Source organism: Hoplias malabaricus, chromosome 1, assembly GCF_029633855.1.
Source record: "Hoplias malabaricus isolate fHopMal1 chromosome 1, fHopMal1.hap1, whole genome shotgun sequence".
NCBI lineage: Eukaryota > Metazoa > Chordata > Actinopteri > Characiformes > Erythrinidae > Hoplias > Hoplias malabaricus.
Window position 1 is genome coordinate 535,313 of NC_089800.1, and position 16,794 is coordinate 552,106.

Below are 16,794 nucleotides of genomic sequence, written 5' to 3' on the forward strand. Positions count from 1 at the left end.
ACAGGCCGGAAGACCTGTCAGGAGGGTGGTGCAATAGTCTAGACGGGAGATTACTAACGTCTGAACGAGGAGCTGTGTTGTGTGTTGAGTTAGGTGTGGCCTAATCTTCCTGATGTTGAATAGGGAGAAGCAGCACGATGGAGCTACAGCGGTAACGTGATCTGTGAAGGTCAGCTGGTCATCAACCATGACACCCAGGTTTCTTACAGCCTTGGTGGGAGCCACTGATAGGGACTCTAGCTTGATGCTGATGTTGTGGAGAATATCTTGCTTGGCTGGGAGGACCAGCAGTTCAGGACCAATAAATTCAATTGGAGGTGATGTTCCTTCATCCATGTAGAGAGACAGTCAGAGATTCGAGTTGCCACTGAAGTGTCACCTGGAGTAAAAAAGTATCTGTAGGGTGTATAGGGTTAGATGTTATTGTGTCTGATGGGTGTATTTTGTTATAGAGCCAGAATGGCTAAAGACTCTGTGACAGCAGGGTCAGTCCCCTTTCAGTACTTTTGTAAACAACAACACAGTTACCAGTGAAAGTCTATAATAGCATTTTCTCCAGCATCAACTAATCACTTCAGCCCCAAACAGGGCCTTGGTCTCTGAGCACTTTCTCCAGAGCTGTGATGTCGTAATCTTCCCCTCATTGCCTGCATCTCCATATATGCGTTTGTTATCCGTTGTAGTGCAGGGATGAGGCTTTGCTGGCTTTATCTGAGCAGCTTTCAAGCTTTGAGTTTTCGGCTTGTTTACTGTGATGCACGATGCAGGTGCAGGCAGTATGTCATGCTGCAGGAGTCTCTACTCGGGGCTGAGGAGGCGGAGAGCGTGATCAGATAGTTACGGTGTTAGTGTCAGTATCCTGTTTGCTTTCAGATCAGATCCGGGCCAGTGCCGGTGTGCTTCCATTAGACCCTCCACCTCAGAGCCAAGCGAGTGGAATTAATCAGCGGATGTGTTAGACTTCATTTCCTTCTGGAGCACTTTGTCAGGAAGAATTGGACTCAGAAAGCAGATCTGCAGCATTCGGCGTCTGATCGTAACAGGATGAAATGAATTAGAGCTGGACGTGGGTGTGCACTGCTAATCAGAGTGCTGCGTATTGCGTGAAAGTTTGATGGCTGTTTAAATAAAGTCAAATTCCGCTTTATTGTTGGCAGACAGGCAGCAAAACATTGAAGCACACATTCTAGGAGCTGTCAGAGAGCAATGCTTGTTGTAAAAGGGGAAAGGGTTTGATTTTCTGCACTGAATTAAATTCTCAGGCTTTTTTCCTGAAATCATTAAAAACCTTTTAATTAAAAAAGACACCAGGCCTGTGTCTTCTGCATTCACCAACAAACAGGCCATAAATCAGCCATTGGTTTGCAGCAACAAAAAATCTGGGAACTAGGAAAAAAATAAGGGCCACCACCGTGAATAAAGTGAAACGATAATGAAGTACATTTTTAATTCTCTTACTTCTTGGGTTCTCCAGCCCTCCCTCCATCTCAGATCCTGCAAACAAAGAGAGAAAACCCTTGGAAACTGGTTTTAACATGCCGTGCCTGTAGGGCGGCTGTGATGTGGTCACTGGGGTTTGCTGCGCTGAGCTGGGGTGGCCGGTAGATCCTCACTGGGAATCCTTTTCTCTGCCTTTCACACAGGCACACTCCCTCTCTCACCCTGTGTCTCCCCTCCCGGACTTTTCTGTTCAGGCTCAGCATAACCTCTCTTTATCTGCTTGTGGATCAGTGCTACCTTAAACATTATCACCACGGTTAATGTGTTATACACTGAACTGGAATGTAAATGGTTTTTAAAAATGTAGTTTACTGCCATCTTCCTGTGGAGGGGTGACCTGCTTTTACTGTTTTCTCCCAAAGCTAACTATTGCTTGTGGTGTTTGAGCTTGTTTCCAATGAGTGCGACCACAGTGGAGCGCTTTTTTGGATATAATCTGAGTGTAGTATGAATATTATGTGGATTTTGTGGCTGAAGCTGTGTGGGGTTTGACTGGTGTTGGGTTTTAATGGATCACTTGCTTCCAGTGCCCTGATGGTGGAGAACTTCTTATTTACATCCATCTTTGGACAAACACACACACATTTCTTTTCATATCCTGTAAGGACAATATGTCATTTTAATGTTAAGTATATATTATAACATATGTTTAATATGTTCTGGGTCTCACACACCACCCCAGCTCACCCCATCGCACTCAACTGAGCTCCACAGCTCCAGAGAACAGTTATGATATTTAATAACACTATAATGTGTTGTATTTGTGTAAGTATGCAGAATATATTCTGTATGTAGTCAAATTTGTATCCTGAAGGTGTATGAATACCCACACACTCACACACACACACACACACACACACACGCATGGCCTCTACCACCCACACGCACGCTTCTTAGATGTGGACGCTCTCATAGTCTTCTCCTATTTACTCCTCGACATGGATTTCATTTGTGAAGAAACTTGATGCATATTTTCATTCAGAGCTGGACAGAAGCTTCTCCAGAAACATTAGGGTGAGGACCTCACCGTGACTGCCGTCTCGCTCCAAATCTCCTGCTTCAGGGAGGGTCATCAGTACTCGCTTTTAAGGGGAAAGCAGCTTTGTGGTGTTGTTGTTAGCCCAGTAAACAACAAATCCTTGAGACCAGACCACAGGAGCTTGGATGGGAGGGGTGGGGTGGATGTGAACTTTCTCCTGTGTATTTGTGTGTGTGTGTGTGTGTGTGTGCACATGTGTACACCAAGTATATATGACTTATATGACAAGTATATAGGACCCGTTTACACACTCACAGTGTGGGGACTTGTCCTTGTGGAGATCACCAGCTGGTCCTCACTATTTAAATGTGTACTTTTTAAGACATTTTAGGGCTGTGTTAAGGTTAGAGTTAGTTAATGGTCGGTCTCCACAATTCAAAGATACAAGGTTTGTTTGTTTGTGTGTGTGTGTGTGTGTGTGTGTGTGTGTGTGTAGAATGAGTTTGACTCATTGAGGTTGGTGTTGCATGCAATGCATCATCATCAATAAAACCAATATCCTTTGGAGCCACAGTCATGCAACGGTGAAGGAGGCTGAAATGTACCCAGCGCGTCCAAACATTGTGTCACTTTGCAAATATCTCGGCTGGGTTTGGACGCTCCACGATGCCACTATACATCGAGCAGTAAACCGCAGGAGAAAAGCAGTGGAAGAGAGACCAAAGATCCAAGATGAAAACATCCACAAACATTAACAGTGACATGCATCAGTTGAAGACGATCTATTTGTGATTTCCTCATTGAGTTCTGCAAGCTGTCTTTCAAAGCAACACTTGATACCAAAACACTTGAGAGGAGCACATTCTTCCCCATGTTTACACTAACTGCCTTCAGAGGAGCTATTTGCTTTGTGTTTAGGTTGGTCCTAGTGGTCCAGGAGGTGAAAGCCTCCAGAAAGGTTTGAATATGAGTGTGGGTTTGTGACTGTATTCATGCCTTTGCTGGGACCTGCTGAATGACTGGATCTAAAAGCAGGGGCAGCACGGAGGTAAAACATGTGTTGTTGTTGTTGTTGTTGTCACACAGCTCCAGGGTCCTGGGCTCATGAGTTTTTCCCTGACTTGGGTCACTGTGGGTGAGGAGGGTGTGTTCTCACTGTGTTGGTATGGGTGTTCTCTGTGTGCTCCAGTTCCACAGTCCAAGAAAAAAAAAAAAGTCTTTGGAGTGGCTGTGTGAAACTGGTAACAACTGTAAGTGAATGGATGAGTGTGTGTGTGTGAGTGAGTGAGTGACTGGGTGAGGAGATGAAGGGCTTAGTGTCTAAGAGCATCTATGGTCTAAAGTTAAGAGAGTCACTGGTTCAGTTCCCTCAACTGACAGGAAGAATGAGAGAGGGAGGCGTAAGATTTACACTCCTGTCTAACAACAGCACACACACACACACACACACACACACACACACACAATCCCTGGAACCAGTTGCTCACTTTTGAAAGCTGATGTTCTCCCTGTCCTCCAGATGTTACCAGTACAGTTTGGACTTAGCTCCTGTGGAACATCTCTCCTGGTTTCTGTCTCTCCCCCATCGCCTCATAAATATATCACACATGACCGAGTAACAGTGGGAATCAAAGTTGTGCGAGTTGCGCGATAAAGCGACCGAGTTGCGTTCTTTGTGGTCTGACTGTAGAAGTACAAACAGCGCTGGAAAGCCGGCGTAGATGTGTTCCTCATTAGTGAAGCCGAGGGCTGCAGGTTTGCAGATGTTTACATCGTCTCTGATAAGAATGTGCTCTGAAAGCTCTTCTGCTCCTCCGCCCGGAGGAGTGATGGAGTAGATGTGCCGGATGATGTCATGGAGGGAAGGCAGGCCAAGTCTTCCCCCACAGGTTCTGACTAAACCAGACCTAGAGAAACTTATCCATGCTTTTATTTCTAGCAGGATTGATTACTGTAATGGTCTCTTAGCTGGACTTCCAAAAAAGACCATTAAACATCTTCAGCTGATTCAAAATGCAGCTGCCAGAGTTCTCACTCGGAGCAAAAGAAGAGATCATATCACCCCCATCCTCAAATCCTTACACTGGATACCAGTCTGTTATAGAATAGACTTTAAGGTGTTATTACTGGTTTATAAATGTCTCAATGGGGTAGGACCAGCGTATTTATCAGATCTGCTACAGAGATATGAGCCGAGCAGAGATCTCAGATCTTTAGGAACTAGAGTTAGTCCTGCCTCGGGTCAAAACTAAACATGGAGAGGCAGCATTTAGCTACTATGCCACTTTTAAATGGAACCAGCTGTCTGAGAATATTAGAAGTGCCCCAACGTTAGACACATTTAAATCAAGACTTAAAACTCTCTTGTTTGAGCAGGCTTACAGCTCAGTTTAAAATATTCTGCACTTTTCTGTAACGGCATTTTATTTCTTTTATTTCTTTTCATTTATTGTCATTTTAAATTGTTTTAATCATTTTAATCATTTTACTCTTTTTATGTAATTGTCTTATTGGAATTTATGATTTTACTCTGGCTTTTAATGTAATTTCTTTTTCTGTAAAGCACTTTGAATTGCTTCTGTATGAAAGGTGCTCTATAAATAAACTTGCCTTGCCTTGCCTTGCCTTGCCCCACTGGGCTGGCTCAGGAGTTTAATTACAGATTCATTATGGTGTCTCTGGTGTCTCAGAATGGTCTCCACAGATATTCTCTTCCTGGGTCCAGTGACAGAAGATGTGTAGCATCCTCAGCCTGGAGTGGTTCTTTTGGTCTGTTGCTTTGTTCAGCTTGTTGACTTGTTTTGTGCATTTACATTATTATATGATTATTATTGTGTGATTTATGTATATGTTTTTAATGAACAGAGCGTCTGCCAGTTGATGTGATAAAGATAGGAATGGCCCAACTTCACACAGCAGGTAAAAGTGGCTCAAATCCAATCTAAAGACAAATCCAAAGACAACGCAACCAGATCGGACTGTGTTCATTTTAATTTGAGGTGTGTGGGATGTGGATGTTCGTATTGTAAAAATACTGAGAAACATAAACTTCTTAATCCAGTTTCTCTCATTTATGGGAAAATAAAACTCGTGGAAATCTGTATTAAGTTTTTATTTATAAAACAAACATGAGAAGACCTCCTAGTTCTATCAGTTTTATGTGTGTTTGTGTCGGAATGAAGCTGTATAAATGTGGATCATGGGAATATTAAACTCGTTATGTCTGCACTAGTCCTCTTTGTTTGTGAGAGACCCAGGAAATATCTGCTTAAGGCGAAGGAAACATCCGTTCCTGTTTGAATATTCTTTACAGTCTTTAATTAAAGAAAAGGGAGGTGTACAACACCAGTCCAGTCCCGTTCCTTCATTTCAAAGCAGAAAGTGCTTTATATGAAACAGACAGAAGCATCGTCATCACTTTAGGAGCCTGATCTGTTCAGACTGATGTCAGAGGTCTATTATAAACACAGTGTGCACAGTCCGCTTTGGGCCACTTTCACCTGCTGCGTGAACGTAGCCTTAAATGCTAACAACAAACCACAGACCTGTGATTTTCAAAATAGTGCTGCAACAAAACACACACTCACAGGAAACACAGTGGAGCACAGGCTCAGGGATCCCTCTGAACGCAGGGATAGTTCCAAGGATCCTACTTTTAAATTGTGTCAAAGTGTGGAGTAACGTAAATAAATTAAGAAAAAAGTGCTTTAAACATAGAATGGAATCAGTTTATAGAAAGCTTCACAGATATTTGAACTCCTACAAATAGCAATAGTCCAGTTTGGCAGAGTGTTCCCTCCTCTAAGGCCATGCAGGACCTGAGGCAGCAAAACAGTGTAGGTGTTTTTCATTAGATTCGGACAGAAACCCTTGAGCAGACCTCAGATAGTTCCAGACTCTCACTGCTTCGGTGGGAAACTCTGTATCATTAAAATGAATGTGGTTTGGTGGTGTCACCCTTGATGTAGATTTACATCACGCTTCTCTTTTGTTTTTCTATCATTAGTGTGTTTTTGTTTGAAGCCTCGAACCTAAAGCTGTGGGTTTGGTCTCACAATTTCTCCTTGGTTAAGTGCGGCAGAGGGGCTGATGTGGGGCGTCCTGCCAGCCGTCGTGGACTCCTACAGCCCCTGGATTTATTGATTGTTATTTCTAAATCTGTTCAACCACTACTGACAGACTAGGGCAATGTTCATAAACACAGAACCCCCTTCCTCGCTGCCACCAGCGCTTTCATCTCTCAGCTTTGCGGTCGTCAGAGTTTTTTTTAATGCCTGTTAAAATAATATTTGCTTTAACAGATACAGCCTTTCTCTTTGTTTCTTCTAATGCTTTTTTCCATTCTCCTTGTTTTGTGTCTCTGTGTGCGTGTGCAGCAGTATCCCGTCTGGCCGTCGGATCTGAAGCCGGTTCGAGGGACCAGTCCCCAGGCCCAGAGACGAGCCCTACAGCTGCAGGAGTTACTCTTCTCTAAAGAGCTGGAAAACATGGGCAAGCACCTTGCGGGTCAGTATCCGAGCAGAGACAGACCTCCCTCTGACCGTTTATTACAGCTATTACATACACACCTCGTCCATTTTATCAGGGAAGATTTTACCAGGGAGATGTTTGCCCCCGTTCATCTGTATTCATCAATGGTCAGGAGCCCCACAGGACCTCCACTGGTTGCGACTGGCTGATGGATGACCAGCTTTTGCTGAGTCTGCTCAGGGGTGTGTCGCCCTTGTATTGCAGAAACGTGTATGGCCAGTTGTCCAATGAGTAGACAGATATTCCTCTCAGGACTTTTAGGGCATCCCCACAAAGGCCTAGAACCAGAAACACACACACACACACACACACACACACATTAGTCTCTTTTTCAGTGTAAGTCTCCATTGCCCCCCTCCTGGCCCACGAGCGCGGCGACAGAGACCTGTGACTGACTAATTAAAAGCTGCTCCACCAATAAAAGGAAAAACCTGGAGCGTCTTTGATGAATTAAACTCGGCCCACCGCAGCGCGCTCCAAGTGTGGCCGTGACGTGGCTGATTTTTGTGGTTTATCAGGTTTGATCTCTTTGGGGGCGAGAGTGAGACCCTGCTGAAGAGCGACAGATGAGAAATCGCTCCTAAATCACTGGCTTATTAAAAGCATGGAGGCCCCCACCTCCTCCCCCCAGAGCCACGCCACTGGGCCATGTGTTGAGCAGTTGTTTTTTGATGCGCTCTGCACTCTGCTGTTTCGTTTAGCTCTTGTTCGTTGCATAAGTTTGAGCATCTGATAGGTGTGTGAAAGCCACTGACCAGTCAAGGGGTGCGTCACATCTGAGTCACCAGAGCTGCAGCTGTGTGTGTGTGTTGGTGTGTTTCTCTCTGTGTGCGGTGTTGTAGCTCATCTTGCTGTTGTACAGTTCAGAATGACTCACAACAAATGATGGGATGCATTTGGGATGATTGTGTGTATTGTTAATGGATGAACACGGGCACGGTGCATGGAAACATACGTCCGTTCATCTCCTATCGCCTTTTCCCTGGAGTCTAAATATGGTGTTTTCCACAAGGAAAAGGGGCCCAAAAGGTTTTACAACTCCACCGCACCTGTTAAAGATGGCGGAGGATCTGTGATTTCGGGTCTGTGTTTGATCTGTAAACTCTGGACATTGTGTTAAGCATCGGTCATATCTTTGACCACCTGGTTGTTTGCCTCTTCCAAAAAAAAGCGAAAACTGAGATCCACACAAAAATAATCACAGAATGAAGCTGTGGACACACCCACCCCAGTCCCCTGACCTACCCCTCGCTGAGAACCTGCAGGAGAGCTGCACTCATCGAGCACTGCACGAGAAGATTGATATATAACAGTTGGTATCTCCCCCTCTACGCTCCGGGTGAAGTCCCCCAGTGAGTCAGATGGCATTGACAGATGGCAGTGAGCTCTGTCCAAAGGCCAGTTCCCCACCAGGGAGAGACTCAGAGCCGTGGAACAGCTAATTTACACCATTCATGCTTTTATTAGCTGCTAATGTCTTTCTGCTGGAAGCTAGTGCTTTGGCTTTAGAATGTTTCTCAAACTAAGCCCCCAGACTCAATTTTGACAGGACACTGATGAATCTACATGGACATTATGACTCGTCTCTCGTCCATTTTCTCATGGTCAAAAAAGCTTAAAGAAGCACTACATAATATTCATCCATTGTCTGTAACCCTTATCCAGTTCAGGGTCGCGGTGGGTCCGGAGTCTACCTGGAATCACTGGGTGCAAGGTGGGAACACACCCTGGAGGGGGCGCCAGTCCTTCACAGGGCAACACACACTCACACAGGAGATCACACAACACTCCTCACAGTAACAGGAAAATATCTCTCTCTGTCTGTCTGTTTGTCCTTCTCTCTGTCTGTTTCTCTCTCTCTCTCTCTCTCTCTCTCTCTCTCTCTCTCTCCCCCATGCAATGTTCCACATGACTTATCTCTACTCGTCCCATTCAGACTGTTGCCACATCTTGTCCACAACATGCTGCTCCAATTCAGACAAGAGATGAGTTGTTAACACTTTCATTATCCCAGGGGACGGTGGTCCGGATCCAATAAAGTCTGCATGTGTTCTGAATGGGGGATTGCGTGCCTTGGTGCGCTTCCCCCCATTGGCTTTATTTCTCAGATCAAAGACTGTTTATAATAGATTAGATCTGCCTCTTTTACTCTCTCATTTACTTTCCCCTGCTCTGTTCTCTTTGGAATCTCTTAAACTTGTTGTCTGTCCTTTAATCAGAACCAACAGAGGCTCTGTCACCAGAGTCCATACAGAGTGTGGTGCGAGTGGATCAGACACAGCAGTGCTGCTGGAGTTTTTAAACCCTGTGTCCACTCTCTGTCCACTCTGTGAGACACTCCTCCCTCGTTGGTCCACCTTGTAGATGTAGAGTCAGAGACAGTAGCTCATCTGTCGCTGCACAGTGTGTGTCGCTCGTCCTCTAGTCCTTCATCAGTGACACAGGACGCTGTCGGCTGGATGTTTTTGGTCGGTGGACTGTTCTCGGTCCAGACACTGAGGAGTTTAAAAACTCCAGCAGCACTGCTGTGTCTGATCCACTCTACACCAGCACAACACACACTAACACACCACCACCACGTCAGTGTCACTGCAGCGCTGAGAATGAGTGTAGAAAGGTGTTTTACTGAAACCTGATGGAGGATCCTGATAGTGCTGGAGGTTTTTGTTCTCCTTTAGCCCATATTTGGCATTTGGTATAGTGACCTTATGTTTTACTGCACAGAGAACACACACGTTTGGGAGTGTGTGGGTGACTGGGTGAGTGTGTGGGTGACTGGGTGAGTGTGTGGGTGACTGGGTGAGTGTGTGGGTGACTGGGTGAGTGTGTGAGTGACTGGGGGAGTGTGTGAGTGACTGGGTAAGTGTGTGGGTGACTGGGGGAGTGTGTGAGTGACTGGGGGAGTGTGTGGGTGACTGGGGGAGTGTGTGAGTGACTGGGGGAGTGTGTGAGTGACTGGGGGAGTGTGTGAGTGACTGGGGGAGTGTGTGGGTGACTGGGGGAGTGTGTGGGTGACTGGGGGAGTGTGTGGGTGACTGGGTGAGTGTTTGAGTGACTGGGTGAGTGTTTGAGTGACTGGGTGAGTGTGTGAGTTACTGGGTGAATGTGTAGGTGACCAGGTGAGTGTGTGAGTGTGTGAGTGACTGGGTGAGTGTGTGAGTGACTGGGTGAGTGTGTGAGTGACTGGGGGAGTGTATGAGTGACTGGGGGAGTGTGTGGGTGACTGGGGGAGTGTGTGGGTGACTGGGGGAGTGTGTGAGTGTGTGAGTGACTGGGTGAGTGTGTGAGTGACTGGGGGAGTGTGTGGGTGACTGGGTGAGTGTGTGGGTGACTGGGGGAGTGTGTGGGTGACTGGGGGAGTGTGTGGGTGACTGGGGGAGTGCGTGGGTGACTGGGGGAGTGTGTGAGTGTGTGAGTGACTGGGGGAGTGTGTGGGTGACTGGGTGAGTGTGTGAGTGAGTGTGTGAGTGACTGGGGGAGTGTGTGAGTGACTGGGGGAGTGTGTGAGTGACTGGGTGAGTGACTGGGGGAGTGTGTGAGTGACTGGGTGAGTGTGTGAGTGACTGGGGGAGTGTGTGAGTGACTGGGGGAGTGTGTGGGTGACTGGGGGAGTGTGTGAGTGACTGGGGGAGTGTGTGAGTGACTGGGGGAGTGTGTGAGTGACTGGGGGAGTGTGTGAGTGACTGGGGGAGTGTGTGAGTGACTGGGGGAGTGTGTGAGTGACTGGGGGAGTGTGTGAGTGACTGGGGGAGTGTGTGAGTGACTGGGGGAGTGTGTGGGTGACTGGGGGAGTGTGTGGGTGACTGGGGGAGTGTGTGAGTGACTGGGGGAGTGTGTGAGTGACTGGGGGAGTGTGTGAGTGACTGGGGGAGTGTGTGGGTGACTGGGGGAGTGTGTGAGTGACTGGGTGAGTGTGTGAGTGACTGGGTGAGTGTGTGAGTGACTGGGTGAGTGTGTGAGTGACTGGGGGAGTTTGTGGGTGACTGGGTGAGTTTGTGGGTGACTGGGTGAGTGTGTGAGTGACTGGGTGAGTGTGTGACTGGGTGAGTGACTGGGTGAGTGTGTGAGTGACTGGGTGAGTGTGTGAGTGACTGGGGGAGTTTGTGGGTGACTGGGTGAGTTTGTGGGTGACTGGGTGAGTGTGTGAGTGACTGGGTGAGTGTGTGACTGGGTGAGTGACTGGGTGAGTGTGTGAGTGACTGGGTGAGTGACTGAGTGACTGAGTGAGTGTGTGATGTCCAGTGATAAACTGGAAATGTTTCTAATGGTTTATGAGACACTTTTCCTGCTCAGTCTTCCCGATTTTTTGCACCGGAAATGACTCACATTACTAAGAAAATTCCTCACTCGGACAGAGCTGCAAACACAGAGCAGTGTCCAGTTACAGAAAATGGAGTAGTCCAGATGTTCCTCCTGAAAACTGGGCAAGCAGAAACGTCAGAACACATACCAAAGCAAACAGATCTGTCTCTGGACGGCTGCGGACCACCTCACGTGGCTCTGTGAAGTGTGTTTTGAACGTGGTCAGAGGAAGCAGTCTCTTAAACACTTGACACACTCTGTAAATACCCTTCCACATTACTATTAAAAGCTTTCGGGTACAAACATCAGGCATTAGCCTCTCAGTCCGACACTCGCTCAGCTCCAGCAGAAGTGACTGGAACAGAGGTCATTTTTATCTGTTCTCATTCAGACTTCAGTTAGATACAATGAATCCTTCAACCCCAAAAACCTCTGCATACACACTGCATACAGTCCGTTTGTGCTTCCACACACTGGCCACTTTATTAGAAACCCCTCCCTTCCCTTTTCTGACAGTGGCCACTTTATTAGAAACCCCTGTCTTTGTTTTTCTGACAGTGGCCACTTTATTAGAAACCCCTACCTTCCAAGAAACCTGAGATCTTGTGTTTTATGTCCTAATTCCAATTCATATTTCTTCCCCTTCCTGTTACTGTAGAGGTGGAGAAGGACCTGGCCAAGCTGGCTGAGCAGGGGAAGTTGAGCCGGAGTCCCAACAGCCCCCACAACCGTCCAGGTCTGTCCACGAACCTCCTCACATCCAGCACACTGCCGGTGCCTGGCCTTACCTCCAGGCCACAGTCACCCATCAAAACGTCCGGCCTCCCTCTCTTCGGCACCAAGCCCACCTCGCTGTCCATGAGCCGCTCTCAGTCCCCCAGCAACCCCAGCAGTCGAGCCCAGACTCCCAGTGGAGCCCGGACCCCCAGCAGACCCCTAACCCCCAACAGCCTGATGATGCGGTCCCTGCCCACGAGTAGCCATGGTAACACAGAGCGAGTGTACGGACGATCCAGGAGCAGACCGGTGACCCCTACTGGACAAATATACACTCGACCTCTGCTGACCCCTCCAGGCCTCAGCAGCACCGACAGCTTCAGCTTTAGTCTTCGCAGCACACTGTCAGAGGTAATGCTTTCTCTCTCTCTCTCTCTCTTTCTCTCTCTCTCTCTCTCTCTCACACACACACACATACACACACATTCAAATATTTAATGATCACAACTCATTTAATGATTAATTTCAGCCACTTTAAAATGCACCCAGTGTGGACACAGTCAGTTTGTCTCCATGGAGAAGCATTACACATGAACCTACAGTCAGCATTCCTAAAGCCAAGTGTTGGCAGGAAGGGTATAAAGCCCCGCAGCAATAAGATCCTCTCAGTTTCTCCAAACAGAAAAAAACTCAATTCCAAATAACCATCCTGAGAAATCCCCACATTCAGTCATCTAGATGTTTCTGAAGTTCTTCACTTTGGCTTGAGTACACATTTATAGGGCCACATTCTCCCATCTTTCCACAAGTGAACACAGTTCTGGGTCTTAATGAAAAGTCTGTGATGTGCTTTAGTCAAAACACCACAAGGATCAAGCCCCACAGCAGTGTTCTCCCCCTGTGTAAACAGCCCTGTTCAGAACGCCCGCTTTCAGCACCTGTTCCTTTAAATGATAATGAGCCGCTCTCTGTTCACCCCGACCCCGAGCGCACAGCAGTGAGGAGCGAGGAGCAGAAGCTCTGGTTTTCAGCCGTTTCCTCTTTTTGCTCAGTGTTCTCATTTCACAGCGCTGTCTGCACACAAAGATGCAGCACAAACTCAGAACACCTTGTTGTTTCCCACTAAAGCAGACTGGGTGGTCTTGTTGCACAGTGTGTGGGTTGGTGGGCTCCAGATCCTCAAATTAAAGCACTCAACCATTGATTTTTTTTTTCATATTTTGTGCCCATCTAATATATCTACTACTTTATGGTTTTGTAGATACAAGTTTTATAATTGGAGGGTTTCTTCTCTTATTCCTTTTCACAGACTCTCGCCAGCAGCTCTGTGAAACCTGACGCTCCTTTATTGAGCACTTTATCCATCGCTAACCGCAGTTTCGCTACAACATTTTTTCAGCTTCCAAACGTAAAGCCTCAGCAGCATTATGAGAAACATTAGAGCGCTTAACACTGTTGATGCAAGCCACCTGCTCCCACCACAGCTGCAAAACGGTTTGAAAGGGAAGGGCACGGAATTGTACACCTTTAGAAATCGGATGTGTGGAGACCCAAGGGAACGGTGGATGATTTGTCCTTCTTTTCCTGTGGGTAATTTAGGCCTGAATCACAGCAGAAGATGCATGACCGTTTCCCCTGCCCGCTAGGCCCCAGACCTCCAGCACCTTCCACTGCTGAAAAATGAGAACGCATGAAAGTTCCTTCAGATGGGAACGCGGGGCAATTTATTTATTAGAGTTTGGCCCAGAGGGTTCGACTCACTCGACTCGAAAGAAAATAAAAACATCTGCTGAAGTAATGGGCCTGACAGACTCGCTCGCCAGCGCTCTACATCTTTGGTTTTGGACTTTCTGAAGATGAAGATGGTGCTGTAATGCTGCTCGGTGATTGATCGCACGTTTCCATGAGATGGCGCACCTTCTTTGCTTTAATTCAGCTCTGGAGACATACATCACTGTTTTAAGAGCCTGAGTGGTGTCATGTTTTGTTTAACAGTGACATACTTCTTCAGTGCATGTGCACATTAATGTGGGGATTTGGAGCCCACCAACCCACACACTGTGAAACAAGACCCACCCAGTCAGTTTTCTGTACACTTCCCAAGTCAGAAAATATCAGATACAGTTAGTTCTGGTTTGGCTCTACTTACAAATAGTGCAGAGGCTTTAGAATGGCCCCGCCCCCTCTTCAGAGTCTGTCCAGTCACAGCGCTGGACCCGCGTTTATGAGAGAGGGCAAAGACGAGGTTAAACTCAGTAGAACAGACAAAACGAGCGCGGAGAAATAAGAGCACTGAGTAAAAACGGAGAAGAAAGAGAACCGAGCGAAAACAGCTAAAAACTAGAGCACTATATGTTCCTTCTAACTGACGTGTGTTTTTTGTGTGTGGACAATATTTGACTATATATTGAATACAGTATCTTTCCCTGACATAAACACACAGCTTGTATAGCCTTATGACATGAAACGGACACTTTAGAGGAACAACACACAGGGCTAAGGTCCTGACTAATGGCAAGAGTCCACTAGATGAGTATAAAATACACAAGCATTGGGCTGTGGAGCAGTGAGTGTGTTGTCTACTGACCAACTAGAGAGTGTAATCTCTGGTTCTCTGCTCTGTGTGTGTGTGTGTGTGTGTAGGATGAGTTCTACCAGCAGTTACAGGCGGTCAGAAAGCCATGGCTTATCCCCAGTGACACCGACAGTGACTGTCTAGAGCCTCCAGAGCAGGACAAGTGTGAGTTTATTATAAATATATAAATATTTCGACTCTATTCAACTCTATAAACTCTCTCTCTCTCTCTCTCTCTCTCTCCCACATTCTCTCTCTCTGTCATAGTATCACTTCTCTAAAGAATGCTGAGAGATCTGATTACTGCTTCATCCTCCATTTCTTCTCTGGGGCTCCTGCTGTTTATGATCTGGCAGCGAAGGCCTTTCAGAAGAGACTCGTTAATAAAACTTCTAATCACTCTCTCTCCTCCTTTAAAATAACACAGAGAGAGTGGAGCTGATATAAAAGTGCCTCAGAGCTCAGCGGCCTGCCAGAACTTTTTATAACTGCTCCGTCTGCGTCTGTGTCTGCATCTGCATGAAGATGGGCCGCACTGTGTGTGGTTTGGAGGCAGAGGCAGAGGGAGATTTTGATTGGGTTGAGATCGTTTTGTGCATTATGGCTCGGGTTTCTCACCCAGTGGACATTTTGAAAGATATAACCGCAGTGGGACACCCTGTCTCTCCAGAATCTCGTTTCTCATCACTAATAGACCCCCAGGGCTTGTTTTTTTCTCTGTGTGAATATGGCACAGTTGGAGTAGAGCATCCTCCAGGAGCCGTTAGTCTTTTAACAACGCTAATATTGTTCTAAATCACAGGTTCTGGCCCGGAACAATTGCCTTTGGGTTTGTGCCTTATGTAAGAACTATGTGGAGGGAGATTTCTTAATCTGTGTACGCACTGACTTTTGTGGATTTCACAATATTTAGAGAAGTGCTACAGTAAATGACCCTGGACCTAGATTTCCATGATTCCGCTTCATCTGCTCGAAAAAATATCCTGACCACGTCAAGTTTATCGCAGCGAACCCATATGGTAAACCCACCCAAATTAATAATCAGCCCTAGTAAACAAATGATCCGGATCTCGATCTCCATTGGAAACCACACAGCCAGACGCACCGGGACAGCGGCTCGTAAAAAAGAAGTCATGAGGCGAGAAAAAGTCCAATTCAAACAAAACATACACTGAGCTCAAACCTCACAATTGAATGGAATGAAGCCACACACGACACGGCTTTCTTCGCCAAAGGTCCAGCCTCACAACAATGAAGGAGTATATTTTCCTGATTGCCTCCAGAGTCCAGGGGGCGCTGTCCCTGTGGTCTGGGTGGATTCAATGCCTGTGGGCAGTGACAAAGACGCTGTACTGGATAAACAGTGCCGTCCTTTTGATGAGACCTATCTCCAAATGAACCGGCTCGGCCACTCCCTCTGGTCCCCACTCTGCCTCGTATCTGAAGTGTGTGGAGGATGTTCTCGTGTGTATCGACTACTGTCCCATTGTCCAGGCGGCTTTCTTAATATAATAGTAAAGTGCTGTATGAGTAAATCTATCATCACCTCTAACACGGTATGGTTAGGTTCACAGGTGAGTTACTATCAGACCTCCTCAGGAAGAGGAACACAGGGCATGGAGTGACCCTGAACAGCTCCGGTGGAATGTGTGGACTCAGGCAGCGGGGACTCGGGTCTGCGGTGTTTGTTTTTCAGTCTGAGCCAAGTTTTATGGTCAAAACACAAAGAGAAGCATCTATAGCTGTTTCCTGTTATTCTGAAGTCTTCCACAGTGGGGCCACAGCAGTGACCACCAAACCCCAGAGAAGAAAGAAAGCCTTCGCTCCTTCCCTCTGTTCTATTGTGGTTCCTGTGTTTGACCGAACAGCTTTGATTGGCCCATGCTCCGCCCACAAAAGGGTCCTTTTCTGAGTTCCTGTTTGAGATTAAACAACGTTGGCAGAAATGTCATGCAGCGTAATGAGAAACTGGAGCAGACAACTTAAAGAATAAATGTTTACGCCAGTTATATTCATATATACACTGAACTATCTCTGGATTAGGAACGCCTATCATGTTTCTGCACTCATTGTCCGTTCTCTCAGCTTCACTGACCACACAGGAACTTTGTAGATCCACAATAACAGACTGTGACCCACTTGTATTTCTGCAGACTTTCTTATCCTCATTTCATCCTGCCCTTCAATGACC

General features: G+C 46.7%; 1 protein-coding gene across 1 annotated transcript in view; it reads left to right on the plus strand.

The window, feature by feature from the left end:
- The window catches only part of c1h8orf34 (chromosome 1 C8orf34 homolog), a 71,329-nt gene that overhangs the window by 52,568 nt on the left and 1,967 nt on the right, over positions 1–16,794 (plus strand). The window contains exons 11-13 of the mRNA XM_066683974.1: positions 6,856–6,985; positions 11,970–12,439; positions 14,672–14,768. Coding sequence (XP_066540071.1) covers positions 6,856–6,985; positions 11,970–12,439; positions 14,672–14,768 — 697 coding nt within the window. The remainder of the gene's footprint in view (positions 1–6,855; positions 6,986–11,969; positions 12,440–14,671; positions 14,769–16,794) is intronic.